The 27,532-nt window shown below is 37.1% G+C and overlaps 1 protein-coding gene across 4 annotated transcripts in view; it reads left to right on the top strand.

The window, feature by feature from the left end:
• The window catches only part of CPED1 (cadherin like and PC-esterase domain containing 1), a 142,089-nt gene that overhangs the window by 52,822 nt on the left and 61,735 nt on the right, over positions 1-27,532 (top strand). For all 4 annotated transcript variants that reach the window (XM_068996560.1, XM_068996553.1, XM_068996567.1 and 1 more), the window contains exons 8-16: positions 6,681-6,823; positions 8,212-8,284; positions 9,837-10,004; positions 10,943-11,047; positions 12,104-12,273; positions 17,750-17,817; positions 18,147-18,191; positions 20,060-20,246; positions 22,419-22,587. In XM_068996560.1, the coding sequence (XP_068852661.1) occupies positions 6,681-6,823; positions 8,212-8,284; positions 9,837-10,004; positions 10,943-11,047; positions 12,104-12,273; positions 17,750-17,817; positions 18,147-18,191; positions 20,060-20,246; positions 22,419-22,587 (1,128 nt within the window). The remainder of the gene's footprint in view (positions 1-6,680; positions 6,824-8,211; positions 8,285-9,836; positions 10,005-10,942; positions 11,048-12,103; positions 12,274-17,749; positions 17,818-18,146; positions 18,192-20,059; positions 20,247-22,418; positions 22,588-27,532) is intronic.

Genomic DNA, 27,532 nt, shown 5'->3' with positions numbered 1-27,532 from the left:
CTTGTGTGCTGTCAGCAACTTCCCATGGCCCCTGCTGTGGCTCATCATCCTTTTGCTCATCCAAAATAGACAGGTGCCTCCTGGACTTGAATTCCTTGACTGGTGTGTTCCTGTATAACCCTTGATGCTCAGATGAAACTCTGTTCTTAAGTAATTTTCCAGTTGGGAAGTGAAGTACTTATAATTTATTAAAGCAGTTTGCTGTTAAGCTTGCTGTGGTGTGAGTCACTAAAAATGTCGCTGAAACTCTCCCTGTGTATTAAACATTTGGAAACTTGAGTAAAGGAATTTTTATTTTTTTTTTCTACTGAACATACATGCAAATAAATCTGGACCCTCACCTATACAGGAAATCCATCTTTTAATATGACGTGGCGGTCTGGTTTATGGCCGAGCATGATTGAAACTAGGTTGCAGGATTGCCCTCAAGTGGCCAGTTTTGGTACCACTTGAAGTATTAGCCACACGTATTTAAAGTGAGGTGGAATGCAAACATACGTACGGATACAGAGCAAAGTGTTGCAAACAGCAGAAAGGCTTGGGATTTTTTTCCTTTGTTTTACCTTTACTTGTTTTTTGGTTTTTTTGTTTGTTTGTTTGGGGGTTTTTTTGTTTGTTTGGTTTTTTTAGTTTAATATTGTTGCCCTGACACTTACAGGAGAAAAAAAACACAAAAGAAAAATTACCATCAATTCTTAATCAATTAGATTGCAGGGTTATTTGGGACTAAAATTGTATTTGTTCATTAGGTTCTGTTAAAATGCTGTAATGCTCTTCTTTCTGGGAGAATGAGCATAATATAAATCCCATCTCTGTTTTCTTTCCTTGTGGTATCTAGAGCCCTACAATTTCTTTTTTCACCGATATAAGAACAGAACTTCTAGGCTCGGGGAGATCAAAGACATGCTTAGTCTGACACTCATTTGTGGCAGCAACCAGGCAAGAGAGCATCATCAAACTGTGCAACAGGACAAACATAAAGCAGTAGTGGTCCCTAGGCAGGCTGTATCTATTTCTGGTAACCTACAGGGTTAGAAACATAAAACTGGGAGTGGAATATATGTCTTGATGTTTAATAAGCTCCAGTGGGCTTTTATGCATGCAATTCTCTCATAGATTTTTAAATTCATGAATGCTTTTGGTCTTACCAATGTCTTTGAGCAATGATACTGTACAGATTACTTACTTGTTGCTTGAGAAAGAGTATTTGTTTGCTTTAAAACCTCAGCAAAATCAAATATGACTTGATTTCATATCCTTAATTCTTGTCTTAAAAGGAAGAATAAGAAATCCTTTCTTATTTGTCTTCTTCATCTATGTCAACCTGTCATGCAGTGCACAAATAGAATCCTTTCTGGAGTTCTTTTCTGCTTTTCTCATTCTGAACATCCTTATTTAGCTAAGCAAGAGCTCAGACTGATTGTTCTCTACAACACGTGGATATGCCATAAGATTTTATACAATTATTCTGGCCCTTAGCTCTCTGGTTTTTTTCTAGTGTATTGGTCCTCTTGCTTGGGCTGTTCAATCCAGTCAGCTCTGTAAGCATGCCCTGCTGTGGCTTCCAGCTTTCCTAGACCAGACTCCCATTATCCTGATTCTTCTCATCTTTCCTTTTTTTGATTTCCAGCTTCCCTTAGTCAAACTGATACATTTTTGTTTCTCACAGCAACCTGGGAAATGCTGTTAGTAAATTAATTTCCCACTAAGAAGTCAGTGCTGAGTTGGGAAACCACTCTTAGTTCAGTGTCAGTCAAAAGGCCTAATTTTGTGGTTGCTGAAGCTGGTGAGTGGCTTTTTGCTTTTGGACTTAGTCTTAAGAGCAAGGAGCTTTACAGGAAAGAAAAGGCCTATTCAGATGGCTTTTTCTTCTCCGTGTAATTAAGTTATGAAAGTGTTAAGGGACAAGATGTTGGGGTGTTTTGTGAACAACTCTTTTTCTGAACAATTTAATTTCATCTTTTTAAAAATCTTACGTAATGAAAAATATATACAGAAGTGGGACATTTACTGTAAAAAAAAAGTTGAGTACTAATGTAATTTCCCCTTTCATCTAGTGCCATGTTAGAGCTGCAGAGAAAGGGCACATCATAACAATAAATCAGGAGTGGAATAAACAGATCTACCTGAAGCTAATCCAATAAACTTATGATAAATTGCTGAACTGTTTTCTCTGTGTTTTATTCTGGAACCAATGGTACATGATTCATGGCTACGTTTTTCTCCCATTACATGGCCTTGGACTATTTCTATATACTCCAATCAGTGGAAAGGTCCACTTGTGCTAGCAGAAAATATAGAAAATAGCTTCATTGCTAAGTATGTGTCCTCCTGGCCTTATGTGTGGAATTAGTTTTTATTCTTGCAGACATGTTAGCTGTTTAGATACTTCCATACATATAATCAAAGACAATTGGTTTTGTGTAAAACATATTTTTGTACCTACAAACAACTACTTATGCCCAAAAGTATTTGCACCTGGTGAAGAAATTTCACCAAAGACATCCGGTAAGAAGAATGAATGTACAAAAGTGAACTGAGAGAATAGAGCCTATGCTGAAAGTTTTTAAAGATTTATTGAATTTGTTCAAGCTATTTTCAAGAAGAGGCAATTACTGTTAGTCTTTGAGACCCTGCAGATCCACATGATCAGAAAGAGTGCAACAGCTCCAGTGCATAGCAGAACAATCTGGAGAGGATGCCCTTTGCTACTGCAAAAAGGGTAATTTCGTGAAACCAAAGGTCATGCTTTCATTCCTCAGACATAAACCTTACTTTCAACTCTTATCCTGATAACTTTGTCATTTTGAATGCTACTACTAGGAACCAGTAGCATCTTTCAAAATCGATTCATACAAAACTGTAAAGTAGGATGTTCTAAATCCCAAAATGTAAACTTCAAAATTGCATTTAATTACTCAGTAGCCTCAGTGGTCTCTTTTCTTCTACCTTCTTGCTTCTGAGGTAGATTCAGAGCTCATCTATGCCTACGAAGGAGTTACTGTTACAGGAAAAAACATAGGAGTTCACCTTGTTTAACCAAACCCAGAAGTGTCTAACTGATGACATACAATCAACTGGCAATGGGTAATTATAATATACCTTCTATCAATTTCAGTAACAGAAGTGATAAATCATGATACCAGACACTTGAAACACTTCAGTGAACATTGCACATTTCTAAACATCCTTCTATAAATACCCTCTGAAACTCTAGTGACATCTGCTCATTCACCCATGTTTATCCAGCCTCTATCTCAAAGGCAACACAGGTTACAAACACAGTCCTGCTCTTCTGGGATGCAGCTTCCCTTTTTTCATGCACCTCTACTTGGAGAAGTGGGGGCCCCTGCTCTGTGTGTGCCTGTTTCACACATACCCACACAGGACCTGTGTCCATCCTTACATCCCAGTATTCTCTGAAATCTAGGCAGGAGCTGTGGTGCCAGCAGGCTGACTTGTGGCAGTGCCTGACCAGGTTTTGGCTGCTGCTTTCTCCACCCAAAGTCTCTCCCCTGCTGCTTTTCTATTATTTCCCAAGCTGACTACTTCTTTGTTTCAAAAGTCACTTTGCAATTTCCTGGTTACTGTTTAACCTTGCTGATGGTTGCATTCCTCTATATCAGAGTAAGTTTGGTCAAACATCATCCCAGACAGTTCTGCATATTCCAGGCACACAGGGGGTGTTGTCTGTGGGCAGGCTGTATGAGCATTCCAGTGATAGATCTCCTACCTGTCTTCAGTGTCTCACTTCGATTCCCCAGGCGAACCAAACAATTTTAGATCGCAATTAATGTCACTGTTTTGAGACATCTACTTTAGGATGGCATAAATTATGCTCTGTCAAGCATCTGTGTTCTGCAGTGTGGTGTAAAGGGAATCTAGATGTTTAACTTGTACATAGACATAAGCCATGATGTCTTGTAGTGTGGGATTCCTCTACAATATTGGCACCCGAGTGAATAGTCTTCATGAGAGCTGTGTCTCTGAACGCCTGTTACAATCAACAGAGAGCTAATCAGTGCAGTCAGTGAAGGAATGTGTTCTAAGTTAGCATTTATTGCCATTCCCAATGTTAGCTAAGGAAAATCTTTCTTGTTTGTTTCATCAGGAGGCAAGATTTTCTAGGATTGAGCTAAAGGCAGTCTCAGAAAGATCACTACATTTTGATTTTATACTCTTTCCCAGGGCAATCCTCAGCTGACCACTCAGCTAGCTGCCCCAGGCTGCCCCAGCAGCTCTTCTGAGAAATTAATTTGCAGAAAAATTGCCTGAGGAAAATCTTGAGGGAATTACTACAGTCATCATAACATCCAGCCCTGTGAGTGCCACACTCTTCCACTCTTCTTCAGGCTCCGTGACTCTGTGCATGGAGTCTGAAAATCAGAATTCCTTTGTCAATTAAATTGCATTTTTTCAATATGTCAGACCTTTACATGATGACTCAGTGTATTTTTGAGGAGCCAGAGGGATCCGTGTCATTGAGATTATAAAGCTAATTTTAATGACTGCAGATTTTAAAAACTGGATGTCAAAATGGGTGATGAAAAAGCATCATAAAAGTAATATTGACTTGGCCTTTTTTTTCACAGTGACTTTTCCTAAAGCAAAGATAAGTTATTGGGGAGTGAAAGGTCAATGAGTTTAAATTAATTGAAGAGTATTTCTTGTTCATTCTGCCTTTACAGAAAATGTGTGCTTGATCCATGTAACTTAGTCAAGTTTTTTTTTGCACACTTCTCTAAGGCATTACATAAATATTTGGAGCATACCTCCAACTGTATGAGTCCAGCATTTGGATGAACACCTTCATGCTTCTGAGAAGCCTTGCAATTCTCTGTATAATGGCGTCATTGTATAAAATATATGTACACGGCTGCATTAAGTCTTACAGCCTACTAAAATTTAATCCCTATTCCTCTGCTTAAAAAATCACCAGCTAGAGGTCAGCTTTCTCCCAGAACAGATTCCTGTAACTGCCAGCAGTAGTTCCTACTCTGTCCTCTTTAAATTGTTCAATGCTTCTGTTAATCGCACTCAATCAATGGTGAGGTTGCATTTTGCTGGACAGATAGTTTGTTTCCTCTGAAGGTGAGAGGATCAGCATCAGTGGTGGTCACTTGAAGAAACCTTCATCTCTTTAGTATCTTGCAGTTGAACACAGATATTTGTATACTTTTATTCACTCAGAAGAACCTGAGGTTTCTGCAGATTTTCACACTTTATCACCCTTAATCCATACAGTTGAAATTTTTCCTATCTGTTGCTGTAAATCCTGTGGAATCTGTTGGAGTCAAACCTAACCTGAACTTCTTTAAATAGGAATTTTTTTTATGAATTGAAATTCAAGCTGAAGTATTCATCTCATCTCCATTGGTCCTGAACCAGCCTGACTAAATATTTATTTTCAGCTATTGGCTTAGAATAAACATTGGTCTAAAACCTGATATCCTTCAATGAGAACCTGTTGAGCAATGTTTCTTTTCTAGGCTGGCTAAGGAGAGCTGTAACTAAAATGCAGTTTCTTGGAGATGCTAGTATTATTTTAATGCCTGTTCTGATGGCAGCAGTTGACTATTATAGCCAACAGCATGCTCTGAGTACCTGTAGGGCAAACCAGCCTGTCTTTCATCAATTGTTACTAGAAATGAATGCATTATGTATCCTTTGCATAATGTAGTAGAAATGTAAGTAGCAGAAATGTAAGTTGTGTACTGAATCTGGCAGAGGTGCTGGTAGTAATTGCAGTGGAAAAATTCCCAGAAATAATGAGAAAATTTTCCTTTCTTAATGTTAATGCAAAATGTGTTCTACATGTACTGTACCTGCTTTATTTCTGAAGATAGCATTTTTTTGCCATGTAAAAGTGTCTCTTTGGTGATATAGTGCTACTAAATTATCTAACAGTTTTGCATGGTTCAGACTTTAACTGGGTTCTGTGCTGTATGATAACTCTAATGGAAATATGGTTCAAAGGCAGCCCCTTTCTTAGTACAAGGGACTCATATTACAAAACCTGCCTAAGTTCCACTCTTCACTGGGTGTCTGTATTGCTCCAGTTGTTTCACTGAATGTCTATCTGAAGTGATGATGGGGTGAATTTGCATGAGTGATGAAAGCACTTGAGGACAGTGTTGTGCAGGCCAGTAAATATGCCGCTGGGAGGATTCACGAGTCTGAAAGCCACAGAATATGCAGACTTCAGTAAAAACACAGGCTGTGGCTGATCATTTTTCCAACATCTTTCTTTTTTATTCTATTTAAAGCTTGTTGACCAGGGGTAAGGAATTGTAGTCAAGGTCAAGTGGGATAGTCCTTGGCCCAGTATGTTAAGAAAAGAGAGTGTGCTATTACCCACTGATGAAAATAGAAGCATTTGTGAGTTTTTTTGCCTAGAACCAGTGACAGCAAAAGGCTTTATCAAAGTAAGCTTAGATTCTGAGCAATATTTTTTTAAAACTGTTAATACAGATTTTGGTTTTGATATACTTATTTGTAAATAAAAAGTCATTCTCTATTAGTATGCTGTCTGAAGCTTTTCATTCCACTTTATTGTACAAATGAATAAGAACTGAAGTTGATATTCCAAAGCAATTTTTATTTCTACCAGCCTTTTAATTTATGGTTTTAAGCACTTATTTACTGTAAATGCTCAAAAATAAATGTATTCTCTTTCACAGCTGCAAAGGTTTTTTGAGATATTCTTCAGAAACAGTTCTCCCCAGCAAGCCTTCAACAACATGAAGGAGGCTATAAACAAACTTCTACTTATAACTGAGGTCTTCAGCAAATCATCCGCCTCAGGACCAAGTTCTTTCAATCAGTAAGTGACTTGCAGTAGTCATTGTAATGCTAGTGTCAAGATAGTTCCTTAAAACAGAATAAAAATTGTAGAGGATACAAGATTCTTAAAATAAAAAACTCCCATCTATTTCACACTTCTTTATAAAGTAAGGACATACTGCATTTAAGGAGTACAACTCTTCAATATCCACAGTGTTTTTAGTGTTTCTAGTTTGTGAAAAGGTTTTGATGAATACTTAGGACCAGATGCTAATTCCTAATGAAGTGTTTCAGGCAGCACAAATGAACAGAAATCACTCACAATTGGGCTAGTCCTAACATATATAAAGCTGTATTTCCTTTCAGTGAGTATTCTGTCGTATGTCAAATATTTAATGCTAGAGTAGCCCAGATTGTTCAGAGCTGGCTCTGGCAGGCAATCTGAACAAGAGACACTGTAAAACTCTTTATGAAATGTACATTATGAAATATACCTAGGCACCAACAGTCACATTTCTGTGTGTAATCACTTCTATTAATGTTACAATTCTTGCACATAAATCAACCTTTATTATGTAATATTTTTACTAAATAAAATTAATATTTGTTCTATATATGTTATGCCCCATCCCTGACATTTTTATGATAAGTACTAAATAAGTTACTATTTATTACATTTATGTGTTTTATAAAGCTATTTTGAGAACCAGGTGTTTTAGTAGCAGTAATGTAAAGCTCATTATTTGACTTACACAAGTTGGGAATAAAGCTTATATTGTGAGTGGAGAGGGTAGCAAGGAGGGGAGGAGTGTAATGGGGATGAAGCTATTTTGACAGTGGTCCAAACGCTCTTTTTTACCAATGAAATGGACTCTCTTGTTTGTGTAACACAAGGCTTGCTTATAACTCCTGACTCGTGCCTCCAAACATACCCATAGCAGCAGCAGAGCTCTTTGGCTTCAGTGAGCCTGGAGCCTTTCACCATCTCTTGCCCTCCAAATGTCTTCAAAGCTTTTGCCAGGCCTCATTCATTCTCTTCAAAAGGCCTTTCTTCCTTCAGCATAATTCATCTCCCTCTCTGTCAAGCATTAAAAACACGTTTATATAGCACTATTTTCATCGCCTCACAATCTGACTCCTTCCATGTTTAATGCTGCTGGCTCTTCCTAGAAATTTATTTAGTCTGTATCACATGTTGTCTCTTGACCTGTGTGTGTATGTTTTCTTGCATGTGTTCTCTGGACCTGTGCGTGTATGGAATTTTACTGTATACAGGGACATGGTTCAGTGGTGGACTTGGCAGTGCTAGGTTTGTGATTGGACACAATGATCTTAAAGGTCTTTTCCAACCTAAATTATTCTATGATTCTATATTTCACAACAGTACCTAACCTCACTGAAACTGATTCCTTTTATATTGTGTTTCAGATGCAGCCAGTGTTTTCAAATGCTAACCTTTGACATTGGATTTGGCATGTCCATACACCCAGTAGTTCTTAAGGTGAGAAAATTGCACAAATTATTGCTTGACTCAAAAAAAATACACCAAGAAGAACACAGCAGGAAACTCTCTTTGATAGGTACCCTCAAATCTCTAAGAAGTGTACCAATACTTTAATATTAATTTTGCCTGATTGTGGAGAGTTGCTGTAGAAGAAACCCATTTTTAAGAGTGTGAGTTACTGCGATGAAGTTCACCACACCATTAAAGTGTGCAAACTTTTCAGTTTATATTAAAAGACTAGCTATTACCTCAAATGAATATCAGTGAAACAAAATCCATAGGAAGCATTGCATGAAAGTGGAGTTAGGTTTTAAATGTGGCAGAACAAAGATGAAGGGAGGAAGTTAAGAAACCGCAATTGGCTTTTAATACAAATAAAAGTTCTCCATAAATTGGATTGTACTTCTTCATTTCATTACGTGCTTTGACCTCCACTGTGCTGCCTTCTTCCTGGATGATCCACAAGGCCCTTAAAACCATGGAAATGGGAGCTGTGCCAGTTTTTGTACCACTCCTGCCTCAGAACAGTCTGTCCTGAAACAAATATTGTACTGCTTTCCAGCTGTTCTCATTACCTCATATGCATGCATATAAATAGGTATATAAAATGTTTCTTCATATTTATGATATACAAATATTAACAATAATTAGCTAATATATCCCCACTTAAAATCTGTTCAAGTTTCTAGTAACAACAGTGCAGTCAATCTCTCCATCTTTCAGAAAAAAAATCCTTTAAATACATAGGAAAAATGTACGTATGAAAGGAAGTTTGCACAATTGAAAAAGTCCATGAAGACAATATCCTTAATTAGTCTGAGAAGACTTATTTAGCTACTGTAAGAAATGTGGTATGTCATAACAATTCAATAATTGTATACCAGGCTGTAAAAAAATTATCCCAGAAGTGCTTAAAAAGCTAAACATAAAACAAAATGTTTACCTGCCTGTATAGAAGTTTCAACCATTAGCCATTATCCATAAATTTACAGTATGAAAAAATAAATTGCTCTAAAAAATAGAAGTTGATAATTAATGAAACATTGAATTTGAATATTATCACTTGGAAACTGTAGCATGCACACAACCTATTCATGTTGATGCTATATTTGTGTTTAGGTTAAAATAATGGTTTAGTCAAATTTTATAACCATGAATTTGTTCATTGTGTTTATATATTGTAAAACTTATACATTCATCTGTACTAACAGATGTTCTGTATTAACTCTAAACACATGAGTTTTGCAAGAGCTATATTAACATAGACTGTGACATACTATTTTTTTAATCAAATTTCAAATCAAACATGGAAAAAAAAAAGCTTTCACATGTGCCTGCAATACTGCACTCTGTCCACTGGAGGACAGCAAACATTGTGGTATGGACTTGTGACAGAAAATGTGTCACAGCATTCGTTGTTTTCTAATCCTGTCAGTTTGTGTTATTATTACCTTTTTTTAAAGTTCCAGTTTAGTATTTATTGCTGTGAGAAGACTGGAATTCTTCTATAGTTATTCAAACTATAAATTCTTATATTATTTTCCAACAGGTGCATGAACACTTTGACTTTCAAGATGAGAATGAATTGACTATTCAGGACCAAATTTCAAAAGAACTTCTTTTGGAAGATACATTTAAATTTCTCTTATCTAATGAATCTTCAACGTCCAGTTTCATAGAAGCTTTGCAAAAAATATATGAATCCTCTGTGAGCAAGGTAGTTCATTCCAACCTTTTCTTATTATTAACTATTTGAAAATACTTAATTTTAAATTGTATGCTTCTGAAATTCTTGGTGCCAACTTATAGAATGAAGGATTTATTTTAAAACGATCTTTTATTGTATTCTGGGGAATAAAACTGTAATTATAATAATTGAATATTCTTTTGTAAAAATTCCTCTCTCAAATTATTTCATTTTCCAAAATACTGTGCTTGAAAGATATATTTAAAGTTTTAACGAAGTAATTTTCCCACTGTTTTTAAAATGGTCTTTTGTTGATATACAGATCTGTGTGCTTTCACGATTTCGTCCAGGATTGATTAACTCGCGCACGGAGATCCATGAGCATCAAAATTAAATTTTGGTTCTTACAACTTTGTGTCTTATTCTCAGTGCAAGATCCAGTTCCAATATTCTTTTTGCATTTATAGAATCTGTATAAACTTTGCTTCACTAGTGAAAACCATTTCTGACAAGCTGAGATCTCATTTAGCAGTATTTCTCTCAGTCTGGACACTTTTAAGAACTCATTTCTGAGGAGTCCCCTTCTTGAAAGACTTACAGGGACTAATTTATCCAGGTAACTTCTGCCTCTCAGACAGATGTGGCTAAAACAGAGTCATGGGTTCTAAATTTATGACAGGATGAAGTAGAAGCTGCAGACATACAGACATGTAGTGATATGATTACCCAGCCCGTGCTCCAGAGACCAGTAGTTCCTATGGGTTTGTTTCTACACAAAGCTAATGCATAGTGTGCTTTATTCTAGACTGAAAAACAGGATGAGCTGTCAAGGAGCTGGCTGGCTGAGGTTACAGCTAGTTGAGAGCTGCTGTAACTTGTTCCTATGATCAGTGAAGGGATTGGGGTCTACTGAAAGCACACTGCTTTCCATGTGATTTCACCGGAACATGCTGCTGTTTCCTTCACAGGATGGAACATACAACAGAGAAGAAGAGCAGTGTTTCTCTTTAGAAGAGATAAATTCAATGGTTACTTTCATAAAGGAGCTGAAGAATCTTGGACAATTTGAGCTGGTAAAATAAATAGGGTTTTGTTTCATTGCATATATATATATTATGTAACTCTTAACATTTCTCCTTCATTACCATTCTCTGCTGTCTCCTGCATATGTAATTAGGCTGGATGGGCAGGGAAGCAAGGAGATAGAGATAACACTGATTTTATTAGGCTGGATAATTTGAATTTATTTTAAAAGAGATAAAGAAATACAACAGAGAATTTGAGATGAGCTTCCACTGAAAAGGACAGCTAAAGCAGAAACAGAGACATGAAAATAGAAGGAAAGGAAAAGAAGGAAAATAATACAAGTGACTAATGAGGTGGTAAGGAAATAGAATGATAACAAAGCAAAGCAGGAGTGAGTGGAAGGACTAGAGAAAGTACAACACTGAGATCATGACCAGAGTGTAGAAATAGATGAAAAAGTGGCAAAAAAAAAAAAAAAAAAAGGCAGGTGGAATATGTTATGTTTCTTCTTCATGCTTTGAATTCATTTTTGGAGGAGAACACAAATGGAGGAATAACAATCCTTGTCTGTGAATAGGCATAGTTAGTGAGGGAAATGGTGAGTGTTGGGAAAAGAAAGGATCTGCAACTGAATCTGTTGTTCAGAAAGTCTGCATGATATCAGGATTTCTCTGAGACTCCCTGGATGAGTATTAGGGATGGAGACTGATGACACTTTCTGAAGAAGCATTGAGTCTAATACATCTGGAATTCACAGAGTTGTCTGAGTTGGAATGGGCCCAGAAGGATCATCAAGTCCAACTCTTAAGTGAATGGCCAATACAGGGGTTGAACCTGTAACCTCAGCATTATTAGCTCCATGCTCTGGCCAACTGAGCTAATCTCAGGGTCAAGTCAGAGGCAAAGGAGATCAACTTCCACATTGGTACTGGTAATCTTGATTTGCAAGGCTGAGTATGATACTCAGTTTGTAAGCATGTGGGAAAGAGCATTAATATGTAACCAGCCCTATGCTGTACATACTGTCTTCTGATAATTTCTCATGTCTTTGCACTCTACAGATATCATACTGTGTTATCTCTAATCAGTGTCTCTCTTCTCAGCTTTTCCCTTCTTCTGCACCCAAGATCCAAATGTTGCTGCGTGACCTTTATCGAATGGTAGACCCAATGAGGCGTCTTAGTTCAGTCCTGACTGTGCATTGGTTGCTTTCCAGTTTACTTCAACAATTCCAGTTTGTGAATAAAGAGGCACATACAAATCTTTTGGAGTGGTAAGATAACTCTTACATATGTTGAGTGTAGTTTCTCAAATTATGTAATTGCAATATGTCCAGTGAGCATCATAAAACTTAATCCTTCAGTAGATGTAGGTGGACTTGCAATGCTTGAGGTGAAGGTCTGTCATCCCATATGAAGCCCTGTCAGTCATTCTGCCATTGGAACTGCAGCTAGGTTTCTAAATAGAACAGGTTTTGCTTCTCTGTCTAATATGAAGGACTCTGGATTAAAAATTAATTGGAACTACAGTAAATTTTTTAAGAAAGATTTATTAGGTAGTTTTTTTTCTAAACAACTGTAAACTGAATTAGGAGCGTTTCCAAGGGTTAAGACTGTCTTAATTTATGTACCAATTAAAAGAAAAACTGTAAAGAAGATATAAAATTTCAGATGAAGATTTTTCCAAAAGAATTAATAATTTTGATTGGCTCCAAATTTTCTGTCCAACAAATACAGGTCAGAGAGCATAATACTCTGAGAACCTCATTTTAACTGTTTGTGAAAAGATGGGAAAAATGCTGCAATGTTAAGGGTAGATGCATTGAACTTTTGGCAAGAAGTTTTAACTTTCATAAAGAGAGGAAGAGGAAAGGAAGGACAGAACAAGGGAGGGAGGGGGGGGGAGGAGGGAAGGAAGGAAGGAAGGAAGGAAGGAAGGAAGGAAGGAAGGAAGGAAGGAAGGAAGGAAGGAAGGAAGGAAGGAAGGAAGGAAGGAAGGAAGGAAGGAAGGAAGGAAGGAAGGAAGGAAGGAAGGAAGGAAGGAAGGAAGGAAGGAAGGAAGGAAGGAGAGAACTTATAGTATACTGTATGTTTACTATAAAATTTGTTAAAATGTGGTTTCTGTTTTCATTATCTCTTAGCTAATGATGTTTCATATACGTGTGCCATACTGACTACTGACATTTGTGATTTTACAAACAAGGACTTGGGAATAGGCACATTAGACAATGAGTATGCTCTATTCCACTGAGTCTCAAGATGAATGTGTGAATGATATTATTTTGTACATTTTTCTGGGAGAATGCTGTAGTCAGTGTATGAGGCATCTGTAAGATTTCTTTAGTTTTAATTTTGTTCCTCATTGAACTGGGCGTGGCTTTCAGCAAATCAATAATTATCTGTATCTTTGCTTTACTGTAAAGGGGAGCTTATACTTATCACTGTACTAGGTAACTGTTTATTAGTGTTTTGAAAATACACAGTTCCATGAAAGTGCTAAGTTATTGTTGTTACTGCCGACCACTCTGATCCCTCCATGAGAAGTAATTCAAAGATGCAGCTGCTTGCATTCATATGTAAGCCCTTGCCCTTTTGCAGAAATATTTAGGTTTGCATATCAAAGCATACCAGCCTTTAGCAGCTTTCTATTCTAATCTAAGCTGTGCCACTCACTCATTTTGAGCAAGCCCCTTGGCCTCTTTTTTTCCTTCAAGCTCAACATTATTGTATGTGTATAAATATGTGGAAGTACCATGACCTTTCTCCAGGGCATAGGCCAGTCTGCTTCTTTGCACTGTATTTTTCTGCAGTGGCTAAGCTAATAGCACCATTCTCTTCATTCAGTATATAAAAAAACATGTCCTTTGACATTGCTAAATCAGAATCTTCCGCTCCTTTAGCTACATGCATGTGATGGTGATGCATGTGTCAGATATGCATGTAATTATACTTAATTGCAAGGAAGAAAGACCTTAGCTGTATTTACTCCCCAAGTAACTCAAGTATGCATTCTCTTTGAGCTTTGATTAATCTTTTTTTTTCTCCCATCTTTGATGAGTTTGTATATCAGAACACTTTTCCTGAATTTCTTCAGTTAAGGCCAGGTTGTTCGGTCGATTTATTTAACAGTTTTTATTTCTCTGACTGTGGAAAACTGGTATTTCCATTTTTCAAATCTAGTGATTGCATAACTGACTGTCCAAGCAGATAAGAAATTTATGGGAAAAATAGTGACTTTTGGACTGAGGTCTTGTGCAGTTACTTTGTTCACTGATCATGACTCCGTAGGATGAAGACAGGATATAAAGATGTTTCCTAGTCTATGTATTTTAACTCATTTCATCTATATGACTAGTGTTGAAACCTTAAATGGTATTAGTGAACTCCCTGAATTCCTTCCACACAAGAAATAAGAAGAACTCTAGAAACTCGTCTCAAACTATAATGAAACAATTACAGCCTAGGTGAAAATGACCACTTCAGATGTATAGGTATAAAATATTACACCTAACATGTACTCTGAAAAAATTTTTGGCATTTTTTATGAACTTTTTTCAGCTCTATGAAGTTTATACTCATGATATGACTAGGACATACATAACTGCTGTCTTCTAGAATAGGGGCTATGAAGTGTCATAGAAAGTATATTTGGCTATGTCAGACAGCATGGAAGAATCAGATTAGTGAGTAAAGCTAATGCTTCTGTATCTGTAAAAGACAGAAGCCTAAGCAGGTCTAAAAGCTGCAAATGTTTTTTGAAATCAACTGATGTATTTGGGAAAGTGGTTTTAGCTTCTCATATGCAAGCCCTTTTTTAGTTCAAACTAGAAGCATCAGTCCTCAGACTGAATCTGGGCTGAAAATACTTTTTTGGAATTAACCTTGGTCATGTCAATTACATGGAAAGTCTGAGAAATTAACAGGTTTTGGACTATGGGACAGAAAAAAGCAATGACAAGGAAGACAAGGATAAGATCACTGACCTGGAATGGGAGGAGTGAGAGACAGAAGGAAGGAGGAAAGGAGAGAGACAGTTGGGATTAAGTGCCAGGAAATTAATCCCACTCTTGAGTCTGAACTTTTTTATTTCACTTCTGAAGATCAGCGCAAGGTATTTCATTTAAGGAGCCAAATGCCCTCATGGAAACTCTGTGACTGAAGCCAAACAAACACTCTACAAAATAGAGAGCTTATTTTGAAGAGAGACCTACATAACATCATCTAAAGAAAGAAAATTCATAACTCTACTGAATATTGAAATATGGTCTCAATGTTGAGTTTATGACCTGTTAAAAGTTGCACCATTCACAACTAACATATTCATCAGAGACACCGAAAGTGACTAGTTTTTTCCTTTTTATGGTTTAGTCTTATGAAATATTCTATTTCTACATGTCCTTAATCTCTTATGTCTGATTGCATAGACCATCAGAGCTATATTATTATTGCTGCTGTCAATCCTTCGCTTTTCTTGTTTGCTGAATCAGAGAGATTCCTAAAGGACAGGTTCATAGTCAATAGTTTGTGATGTACACATTGGGAATCTTTTGAAAGGTTCATTCACAAGCATGCACTCACCAAGGGTGCTGACATACAGCCATTAGTTTCATTAGAAACTGCAAAGTGTGTAGGCAAAGTGCACATCTGTACTTGACACCTCCAAGATATTTAAGTAAGTAGGAGGCCACTCAAACAGATGGAGGTCCTTTCTTGAGGAAAGGACTCTGCAGAGTGCTCTGTATTAGGAAGAGCTTCATAACTGCATTGTTACCTCAGTCTGCTTATTGCAAGGAGCTTGGACAAAGGAAAGCTTCATGGTGCTGATTAAAAAGTTCAGGCTGCAGCAGAGATAAATCATTGAACCATAGAGTCATTTATGTTGGAAAGGTTCCTCTCATCCTATCACTTATTACGTGGGAGAATGACTCCACCGGGCTACAGCCTCATTTCACTGACTTGTAGAGAGCGATAAGGTCTCCCCTGAGCCTCCTTTTCTCCAGACTAAATACCCCCAGCTCTCTGAACCACTTCTCATAAGGCTTGTGCTCCAGCCCCTTCCCCAGCCTCATTACCCTTCTCTGGACATGCTCCAGCACCTCAGTGTCTTTCATGGAGTGAGAAGCCAAAACTGAACACAAGATTCAAGGTGTGGCCTCACCAGTGCTGTGTGCAGGGGGACAGTCACTGCCCCAGTCCTGCTGGCCATATTGTAATCTGAGTATTTTTCTCTAACATGATTTCTAAATAATCAGATATAGTTATTATATGTCTCTTAATGCTGTCTGATGTTAATTGCAGTCTCTACAGATTTGAAATTCATACAGGTCTTGCTGTTCCTTTGTGAGCAGGGACCTTGCAGTTGTGGTGGTTGTCGCACTCCTCACGTGTCCTCTGACTAAACAAAAGTCTGCCATTTTATAGAGTTAAGACACGTTGCTTCCACCTTAAAACAGGGTTTGGGACCAGGCAAGCAAATAGGAACAGCGGAGAGAAAAAAATGTATTTGACAGATATTAGCTGTTACTTCCTTGACAAGCAGAAAGAAGGGTGCAAAATAACTTACAACTTGGAAAGCAAACTCCAATAGTGTGTTAAGTGCCTCCTTTGAAGTAGGTCATGAATGTGAATAAAATTAGGGTGGTGTCTAGACACTGCAAGCTCAGAACTACATTTTCCTGCTCACGAAGACACACAGATCTGCCAGCTGCTTCTTTCCTTATCTCATTGAGTTAATGCAGAAATCTGTTTTATCACTGGATAGTTTTTTATCACTGGGTAGTTTACCTTTTCCCATGATTGACCTCAATACTGCTTTCAGAAGGTTCTCTTGAAACATCAATGATGGATGATTGCACAGAGCAATATTGCCACCTCCCTTCCTTGGCACAGAGAGTGACTTTATGTCCTTCAAAATCCAAACTGCAGTATCCAGGAAGAAGTTGTGTTATGAGAACTTCTAAAGGAAACACTAGGAGGAAAACCAGTGAAAGCTTCAAGAAATGCTAATGGACCTCCAAAAAGGTCTTATCAGCCAGAGCGTTGGATTGAAGAGAAGCCTACTCCCTTTCTTCTACCATGCTACCAAAATTCTACTTGAAAGAAAAAATCTGCAGAGTCCACAATATGGACACCACTGACATGTTGATTAATTGTCGCAATTGACTTGTCTTTTTTTCACAGAGATTTTACACATATATATGCGCATATATATATATGCATATATATGTATATATATGCATATATATACACTCTCTGGATTTGTTTTGAATTTGCAAATAAAGCAAAACACATAGAAGTTCCATTTTAGGAATTCATGATAATCTCAGTACAGATATTCCCCTGGAGACATGCCATCATTTTTATTTAAATCTTTTTGAACGAAGTCTAACTTTAATCTCAATTATATGCAAAAAAACCCATCCTAGAAGCAGTTAAGAGATATAGTGTGGGTTATTTCGTTCTTGGCTATATCCACCCTTCCTTTTCCTAGCAATGCAACTATGTTTTGGAATTTATTTCTTTTTTTTTTCTGTTGCTGTGATGTGCTGCCTTGTATTATCTGTGTTTTCTGTTATGTTCACTCAGGTAATATCACTAATGCTGGGAATGTGAATCTAGAAGGTTCATCTTTCCACAGAGAATATTAAAATACCATGTGCCCTGGGATACCATATAGAAATTTTTGCAAAATATTTTGTTGTTTCTGTTCCTTCCATTCATGTAGAAATATGTCTGCTATTGAATTGACAGGCAACCTTCTCAAGAAAATATGAGTCCAAAGCAGAATGTTCCTTCTGACTTCAGGAAGAATCATGGAGGTAAGGGTTCAGAGTAAGATCTTTTATATACAGTATGTTTTTCCTATTTGTATTATTTCTGATAACATGTGCATTTAGATTGCATTGTCTTGCATTCCAACTGAAAAAATCTTAGCTTACTCCATATAAAAGACTAATTACTTCTTTATCTTATGTAAGTTGCTACACTGAGCCCATGAGCAGCATTCACAAGCCTAAAGTAAAGATCTCACACTGTAAAGAATAAAAGTACAATGTGTCTCTTATAAGTAAAAGATGGTTCCTTCTCCAATGGGACTGTAATCAGGCTTAGAGCAGAAAATTATTAGCTGTTTCTGTTTATCTTTCAGCATTGCATTATTCCAGTAAGACTGAAGAAAGACAATGCAGTTATGGTAAGTCAAGGTCTTTCTAGATCACAGAGGAGGATGAATAGAGATTTCTTGAAAATTTTTCTTGGGTTTCTCTACATAACCTCTAAGAGAAGAGAATCTGCAGGCTTTTACTAAAAAAAAAAAAGGATTTTTCAGTAGCAAGAACGTTTATAAAACACTCAGTAAATGGGCTATTATGTTAAATAAGCTCAAAACCAAAATTAAACATTGCTGTATGTGCATATTAATGTGAGTATTCCAGCACTCATTGATCCCTTGTCACACTTCAACAGACTTTTGCTCCCCTTTTTCCAATAACCTCAGCATACATTTGTTCTTGTGGAAAAACCTTTAAACTTGTCTGGAGTTTAATCAGCTTTGTTTAAAGCTTTTTCTTCAGCTCAATAATGAAGTACTAAGGAGCTGTTTAAGAGATGAGGAGTTTTTCTAAAATATATGCTTGCAGGAATATTTAAAGTATTTTTAAAGGTCTGTAAAGATGTAAAATATGTTTTTCTTTGGTGGTAGCAATGTTTTCTGCTGCCTTCCTCATTCCCAAATTATCTGAGGAGCCCATTTGTAAACATGAAGCCATTGCTCCATGGTGGATAGGCTTTGTTACACATTGAGCCTCATGTCCCCTCTGTTGATGATCTCATGCTGCCTCCAGGAACAATTCTTGTGTCAGATAGAGGCCAGAGATACTCGTGGGCTGGCTGACTGGCATCACCATTCTAACTGCAGGATATTTTATTTTAAAAATACCTCGATTAATGTTATTTTGAAATTACTCCTCATTTTTAAGCTAGTAGTAAGAAAACATTTCTAAGTCATACAGGATATGGAGAACTGTTTATACTCATCTCTCAGGGTTTTTTTAATACCTTCTGTGTGTCTGTGTGTAAGACTCTATTCCCCTACAAATGTAGCCCAAATTCTGTTCTTCCACTGGAATATTTTCCCTTAAATCTTAATCCATGCAAGAGAGTTCTGACATTGCCCTGTTTTGTTTCTCAGGGCAGATATTTCAAGGTAGAAAAGGTTCACATAAAAGTATTTGCATAATTTTTGACCCTTTTAAGCCACAAGATTTTTCTGATATTATAGTAAAAGAGTTTCCTATCTGGAATATTTTCTGAAGCACCCAGTTTAAAACATGTACTAATGAATATATGTGTAAAGCAGTTTTGAATGTGTAATTATACTGTAAATCTGAATCCAATAGGCTGGATTAAAATATTTTTCATAAGCAGGTTGCCAACAAATAATTATTCTCATGAGTAATTTGGCAAACACTATGAAATAAAGGACACATTTGAGCAAATAGGATTTGATTGTGGAGATTTCATACACAGGAAAGGAGCTGGAATTTGTTGATATAGGAATTTTAATAAAACATTCTTCCAGCTGTACTGCAAATGACCCCATGGGTCTTGATATCTCCACGTGACTTGTTCTTATGAACAGTATGTCGAACTTATTTTGATTTTTATTGGAAATTACACTTGTGCATAAACCCTGTACACAGCCTGGTACCTAAGTAGGTTATGAATTTTGGCCTACCTCTTCTTTAGGTTTCAGTTAACTAACTAGAGACAGATCTCCCAGACTTAATCCTTCCATTTTCAAAGGCTTACACAGGCTTTGAGTTTTGTGACTAGGACTAAAGTGATTGGACACTGAATGTTTAAAATCCCTCCAAGGCCTACAAATTTCTCAAGTGCCATTACAAACTCCATTAAAATTTTGCAGCAGGATTATGAGTCTCTGAGTCACTAGGCATTAAATATCTTGCCACTGTACATTTTATCAATCTGCCAGAAGTTGCATGTAGTTCCAAAATGTTCATACATTTCACAGTTTTTTTCTTTGATGCCTTCTTGGAACAGATAAAGATACCCTATCTCATATCAGACAGATCTTCACCAGTCCACAGCTGGACTTGAATCCTCAGTTTAACCCAAAGATCAGAGAATACTATGCAGAAGTGCCATTCGACATGGTGACAGTGAAGATAGGAGCAGAACCCTCTAACTGTCAGTGCCACGTACACCTCGACGACAAGAAAGGGCCAAGGTACGAGAAAAAAAAATGAGTGTAAAAACTTAATTTTGGAAATATGTCATCATGTTCCAGAATTTTTTTTTGTTTCCAAAAACCCAGAACACAAATAGATTGGTCATGGGAACGTCAGAGGGAGTTCAATGCTGAGAAACTTGTATTTATTTTCAGTATCTGAAGGCAATGGTCTGTATGTTGTTCTCAAGCCATAATTAGCTTAGTGGAGTGTACAATTGCAGTATCTCACCCATCTTCTGCAGTCACTGACAACATCAAAGCTGGGTGGGAACAGACCATCACTACACTGCACACAGAAGATGACAGAGAATTTGAGCTTTTGTATCCAGGTGTTAATTTTGCACAGTGCCCTAATCTGCTGCCCTGCTGGACTTGGTCTGCTTACATGGGTCAGAGTAGGGCAGCTGTCTTCAAAGGAAGAAATAAGTTCAAGTTTACTAACTCAGAATAATCCATTTTTGTCATAGTTGTATTATAAGGAATTGTTGTAGAATCATAGAATAAGTCACATTGAAAAAGACCCTTAAGGTCATCAAATCCAACTGTTAACCCAGCATTGCCATGCCCACCACTAAACCACATCCCTAAGCACCACATCTACACAACTTTTAAATACCTCCAGGCATGGTGACTCACCACTTCCCTGGGCAGCCTGTTCCAATACCTGACAACTGTTTCAGTGAAGAAATTCTTCCCAATATCCAACCTAAACCTCCCCTGATGAAACTTAAAGCCATTTCCTTTTGTCCTATCACCTGGGAGAAGAGACTGACCCCCACCTTGCTACAACCTCCTGTTATCTGCAAACAGACTGAGGGTGCCCTCAATCTCCATGTCCAGATCATTGCCCTGGCCATCCAGCCAGTTTTTTACCCAGCAAAATGTATGTGAATGTAAGGTGTGAGCAGCCAGTTTCTCCATAAAAATGCTGTGGGAAACAGTGCCAAAGGCTTCACTAAAGTCTAGATAGGCAATAATCACAGCCTTTCTCTCATCCACTGAGTGGGTCACCTTGTCATCCACAAGAGTCCCAGCTTATCTGATCTCTTAGAGAACTATAAAGCTGAACGACAGAGGAGAGAGCAGAGTCATCACTAAACATCATGTGTAAGCACTGACCCACAATAAACCATGATGTTTAATTGCTACTGTAATCACTGGCACACTTTTGGCTTTCCCAGCCAGCTCTGTCAGAGAAAACAGCATGTACCAGGGACAATACCAATAGGTATTTTGGATATGGCCTGGTTTTAATGTTGGGAAGGACAAAAAGTGTTTATTTATCTTGGTCAGGTGCCTCAGAACCAGAGAACTGGCCTATTTGCATACTAGCCATTAGTGAGTGGATAAAAGGGAGAACAGGGACAGTGATTTACTAGGGAAGAAAAATTCTTAACTATTTCAGAGGTAACTTTGCTTCATGACATGAAGTGCTTAGCAAACCTAGCATCTTTTGACTGACTGTGAAGCAGATGCTTTGAACTAGAATGTCTGTTACTAACCAGAAAGTCTGTGCAGTTGTTACTGATCTAATGCCCAATACGTTTCCTGTATTTTCAATAAAAAAACAGTCTTTATTTATCATTTCAAAAGAAACTTCTTCCACCCAGTATGAAAACCTCAAAGATTTCTTCCTTGTAGAAAGAAAAAAAGCAAGATGGTCTTTGCACTGAAAAGTAAAAGCCCTGCATGTGCAGGTCCTGTGCCTTTCAGCATTTATTTCCCTGCTAAAGGAAGAAGAGCACAGCTCAGCTTTTCTCTGAGCAGTTGGACTGGGAATCCATCACATTTGGCTAGTGGACAATTTCAGCAGCTAACTACAGTTCTGATTGTATTTTTCTCCCTGATGACTTCATCACAAATTGGGGCCTGCTGGGAATTATTGTCCCTAATGATTTCATTCACAGATTTCATGTCAGAATATTTGCCACTGCCACTGTTTTCACTAAGGTTTACTCTCAGTATTTTGTCTTCTTGAAAGAACTACAAATACTTACAAATCTTATTTTACACTGTTTTTATTTAAAATCTCATGTATTTTGTTATACAAAGAAAATGTTAGAAGTAGCAGCCTCTAGGAGCAAGTGAAATTCAGCAGCCATAGATAACGGAGTGTAAATCTTTGTTTCTTTAGTGTTTATTCCACTTCTTTCCTATTTTGTCATGCAGCATTGCTAACTATCCCCTTGGCCTTGGATTGAACAAAGTCATCATTCTCTTAACGGATGATTCGCAGCCCAGCCCTGAGGTCCTGAGCAGCTACAAGATCACAATTTATCGAGAGGACCGCCCCAGTCTCCCTTTGTTTGATGACTATATGATGTGTGGGTTTGTGCAGGTATTGTCTCTTCATTCTTTTGCTATACACATTAATAGGAATAGCTGGTTTGTTCATTCAGTGGTATAAATTAGGGTACATGAGCTAAAGCTCATGTAGAGCCAGTTTTTGCTGAGATTAGAATCTGAGTTCTAAGCACTTTAGTTGTATGAAATTCAGCATTTACGCAACATTTTGGATATAAAAGGTCAGTCCAGCATAAGTACCTGTTACCATGTATTTGAGAGCTCCAGGTTAATTAATCCTTACCTTGGTCAGCTAAACCTTCTCAAAACTTTTCATAACTGTCTCTCTCTGACACTGAAGCCATGGAATTCCTTTTACCAGGGAGGATATTTATGATGACAGTCTGTTTATCAGTGTTCAAGACAAATGCTGCTACATAATTTATTAATGAAAACTGTTTATTATAGATCAATAAACACAATAAAAAAGACTCACTCATAATTCCAAAGGAAGGGATTATTGTTGCTTACATCACATTTATCCGAATACAAATTTGAGAATGCATGTAATTTACTCCCAGCAAATAGCAATCCTTAGGAAGGAGTGGGTCTGTTGAATGAAAAAAGGACCAGAGTCTGTCCAATAGGGCCTAATAAGGGCTAGGAAAGGGGAGCTCAGACTAAATTAGACACAGAAATGGAAGAAAGGTAATGAAATTAACAGTGAAGATTTCAGTTAGTGAAACTATAATGATAAAAATATTATGCATAAGAGAGAAAACCTGGGACACATGCTGGATCAGAATTACTCATATTCAAAAGTTTGTCATTTCAACTAAATGTTGGTTGCTACTTGATATGGTGGGCAAAGATAAGCCAGCCAGTTCAAAGAAGGAAGTGACATTGTAAATGGTAATCATGGGCAGTGCTTTTATCTGTGGAATTTTAGGCAGATTAAAAGGATTGGTGGGTTCATTCCAGAGCATCCGGGAGTTATATATTTTGTCACAATTCTACAACCAGGAAGCAAAATTTTCAAAACTGTTGTGTTGAAACTGTCATCCATGTTCATGTCAAACATCTAATCCTATCTTTATTTATCTTCTTTATGAAGATCTTAATATATCCTTTAGCAAAACTTGCTTCCTTTCCCTGGTTTCTTTCTATGTAGTGCAGAAGAGGTCAGGAGACCAGGATCATAGAAGGCAGAGCATTTTATATGATGAGGCAGATCAAGAGGGATTTTGTTTTTCTTGTGGAGATGTGAGCACTAGAGCTTAAAACAGGAGCCAAAGAGATTATAAATGTTGATAGCAAATTCTGTGTTGACAAAAATTATCTCAATCTTCAAATCAGGACTGCCAGAAAATATGTATGTAGTAGTCATAGTGTACTGACTGCTGACCTGAGTACCTGATTATGGTGTTGTCTGGCCCACCACCTATTCTTTCTCTTCTCTTAGACTTCTCTTACAAGCTCAAAAGGTCAAGGACCATATTCTTACTATTTGTACTGACTCAACCCTACATCTAGTAGTTGCTACAGTAAAATAAAAATAAACACATATAATACCTGAGATTTCGGTTCAGGTGTACAGCAACCTGCTTGACATCTTAAGCATGACTTAATATGAAAAGGAGAACAGCAGTAAGTTGAACTAGAATTATATTACTAGAACACACTGGATGGAATGATGTGAGGAAAGCTCTTTTTGTTTCCTTATTTGGGGCATGTATCTGAGTGTAGGAACAGGAATTCAACCTCAAAAATGTCTTCCCACACCAGAGTTTACACTGTTGTTAATGTTTTATGATAGCATTTATGAGATTGAGTATGAATCTTTGAAGCCCTGTGAAGGCAAAGAGATCTAGACTGATAAAAATGAAAAGTGTTTTAGAATTTCTTTTGATTGAGCTTGGTTTTGTGCTCCTCTGTGAATAACTGCTTTTTAATTAATACAGTTGTTCAGAGCTAGGGTTGACTTCAGGAGTTTAGAGTAAAAATGAGATGAAAAGCATTCTTGTGGTATCTAATAAGCACTGTGAAGATACAGTATGAGATTCTAAAACAAGTTTTAGATATGTTAGAGGCAAACTTATCAGAGAGTGCCTTTAAAAAACAAACAAAGGCTGGAGCTGGAGATAGAAATGGCATTCTAAAACATTTAGAAGCTTGCATTTTTTCCTATTTGCTAGAATAGAATGTATTGTCTTTTGCTTAGAATGATGTTTTTTATCAATACAAAACTCAGGTCTTAAACAACATCATTACATTTTGCTCTTCATACCAGAGAAAATTATGCACTCTTGCAGAGCGAGTTGATACACTCCCATCAGTGGCATGAATACTTGTTCTCTTAGTAATGAGACACCTGTTTTAGGAGCAAAAGGATAAATACAGCATGAACTGATGGAGACTACTTTGGACACTTGACTAGGCACAAGTGGGATCACACACAAGGAGAAAAAGGCCACTGATAGTGGTGTGGTCTTTCTCATAGAAGGCTTCAGTTAAAATTCTAATCCAGAAACTTTTTTTCCCAACTTTCCTTTATGTTTAATCCCAGTAGGATATTCAGGTTTCACTGCAAGATGATACTATAAGGAAGCTTACAATAAAAAGAAAGAGTGTGGGATGTGGTTTCCAGCAGTCTAAAAATTCTCATTAAGCTGAATAATCCTGGATTAATTTCAAGGTATTGAGTTGAGAAGTGTGTGGTTCCAAGCCTTGCAAGCCCTAAAAAGGGAAAAAATATTGTCTCCTGTACTTTTTGATACCAACTATAATATCCCCATTAAAACCAAATTAGTATAGGATAAACTGTCATCTCACAATAGCACCTTCAGCAGATTTCGTTGCCTTCCATTCTGTGTTCCGCATTTTGCAGTATTGTTTGGACTGCAAATGGAGAGGTTATTGATTTGTGCTTGAGCTTAATTTTGTGCAATTGCTGACAATATTCAAATTAAGTATCCTTGAAAGAAGTGGTGCCATTTCATTATCACCTCTGAAGCTGTGATATGAAGATAGTCAGAATCCAAGGCAGTCAGCAGAAAAAACAGTGAGCTCTTAAGACAGAGTTATCAGCATCACTGTCAAGTGAAAGATCCCAGACTATGTACATACTAGTGTAAAGGACAAAATATTTTATACATTCTTGCACTGCCCATTATCTTTAAAATGCAAACAGATTTATCTATGACTCACTTGAAATGTGTGGATGATACCTCTTTGATTGTTAATATTTGCCTAGTTGCAATCATGGTGAGTAACTGCTGATGTGGTTAGGGAACCTTTTGACCCTGTGGACTTCTGTACCTGTTTGTACCTACAGTGTTCTGTTGCCACATGGCTTGTTTTGTTTGGTTGGTTGGATGGTTGTTGGTTAGTTGGTTGTGGGTGAGTTTGGGTTTGGTTTGTTGTTGATGTTGTATTTTAGTAATACAGTTATTTATTTGGATTTGCATTTATATTGTGAGCAATGGACAGCTAATGCTATTTTTATAGCATAGTGTGTTTCATTCTCTGTCATTTTCTTTTGTGCATTTGTACATTTGATTCCAAAATCAGTGCAGTGCAGTGGGCTGATGTTCAGGCTGTCCTATACCTTTCTGATGTCTGAGAGAATGAACTTACAGAACAGCTTCAAAAACTTTCCTGATTTTTGTAGAACATCTTATACTTATGTACTATTATCTCTTGTATTTTTGCAAGTCCTTTTATCATATTCTTTTCTAGACCCCAGATAGCTTAAGAAGCCCAAGAGAGTTTATGAGATGAGATGAGATGAGATACTGGCATTGCATTGCTGACTGTGTAGCACTAAATGGCCACAATGCAGCTGGAATCAAGATGCTAGCAACAACATGTTGATTTCTCTGTCGACTCAACTTCCATTGATCGAAAAGCAATTAAGACCTAAGCCTAGCTTATTAACTGTATTTAACTTTACTATAGACTTTTTGGGGTAGAGATGAAAAAACTCTTTAAAAAGGAAGAAGCCTTAAAAAAAAAAAAAAAAAAAAAAAAAAGGAAGAAATTTCATTCATATCCTCAGGAATATATGAGAATACTTTTTTTTTTCAGCTTAAGTTACACATTTCCAAAGGAAAATAAAATGGTTTTACTTCATTTTAATCTGTGTGCTGTTGCCATTGCAAAGCTTTTCATACCAGACAGTAGAAGTAAAAACTGTCAGTTATAGAAATGGGTATTAAGTCTTTGCCTAGTACTTTCATGCAAAGATTTCTGAGAACCTCACAAATATTAAATAATGTCAAGAAAACCCCCCAACAACTTAGGAGAGAAACAAAGAACTTGTCCTGTAGTAGGACGAGCTGGAAATACATTAGTCTCTTCTGGATTTCTCATTAGCTTCATTAGATTCAGTGTGACCCTATTACAAACCACCCATCTCTTCTGTCCTAAGGACATTGTGGATGCTGTGAAAGACTCTTAGGTTTTGCAGTGGTTATTGTAGCAGCAACTGACCCTTTTGGCAGTTCTGAGCTTGAGTGTCTTGCTTGAAAAGGCATGGAAAGTGCATATCTGGAACTGAATATACAGTCTAATTATATCAGCAACCAGACTGTATCTTATTTGCAAAGTTAGCTTACTTCCCTTTCAGAGAAAAAAAGAATATCCATTATAGGAGCAATCATGCATTGCATTCTTCCACCTTGTCAGATACAGAGCTGGTGAGAATTTTTTTCAGTGGTTTTGAATTCTTCAGAAAAAAAACATAAAAATCCCCCAGACTTCAAAAAAATAGTTTGAGTTCTTTTTTGTTATTGTTGTTGTTGTTATTCAAAAGAGGAAGTTTTGATTCAGTAAGGACTATTTGATTTAAAGGTTTTAGGATTTGAAATTTGTATTGGTATAACTGTTAGATATTTTGACTATTGTGCAGTCCAGAATGCTAACTCGTTTCAAGAAGGGAGTGGCTAGGACAACCAGAAAGCTCACTCATTTGATTTGAAAGAGCCAAATCTAAATTTTCC

The sequence above is a fragment of the Aphelocoma coerulescens genome, chromosome 1A (genome assembly GCF_041296385.1).
Source record: "Aphelocoma coerulescens isolate FSJ_1873_10779 chromosome 1A, UR_Acoe_1.0, whole genome shotgun sequence".
NCBI classification, from domain to species: Eukaryota; Metazoa; Chordata; class Aves; order Passeriformes; family Corvidae; genus Aphelocoma; species Aphelocoma coerulescens.
Note: the sequence above shows the minus strand (reverse complement) of the source record. Positions and strands in the feature narration are given on the sequence as shown.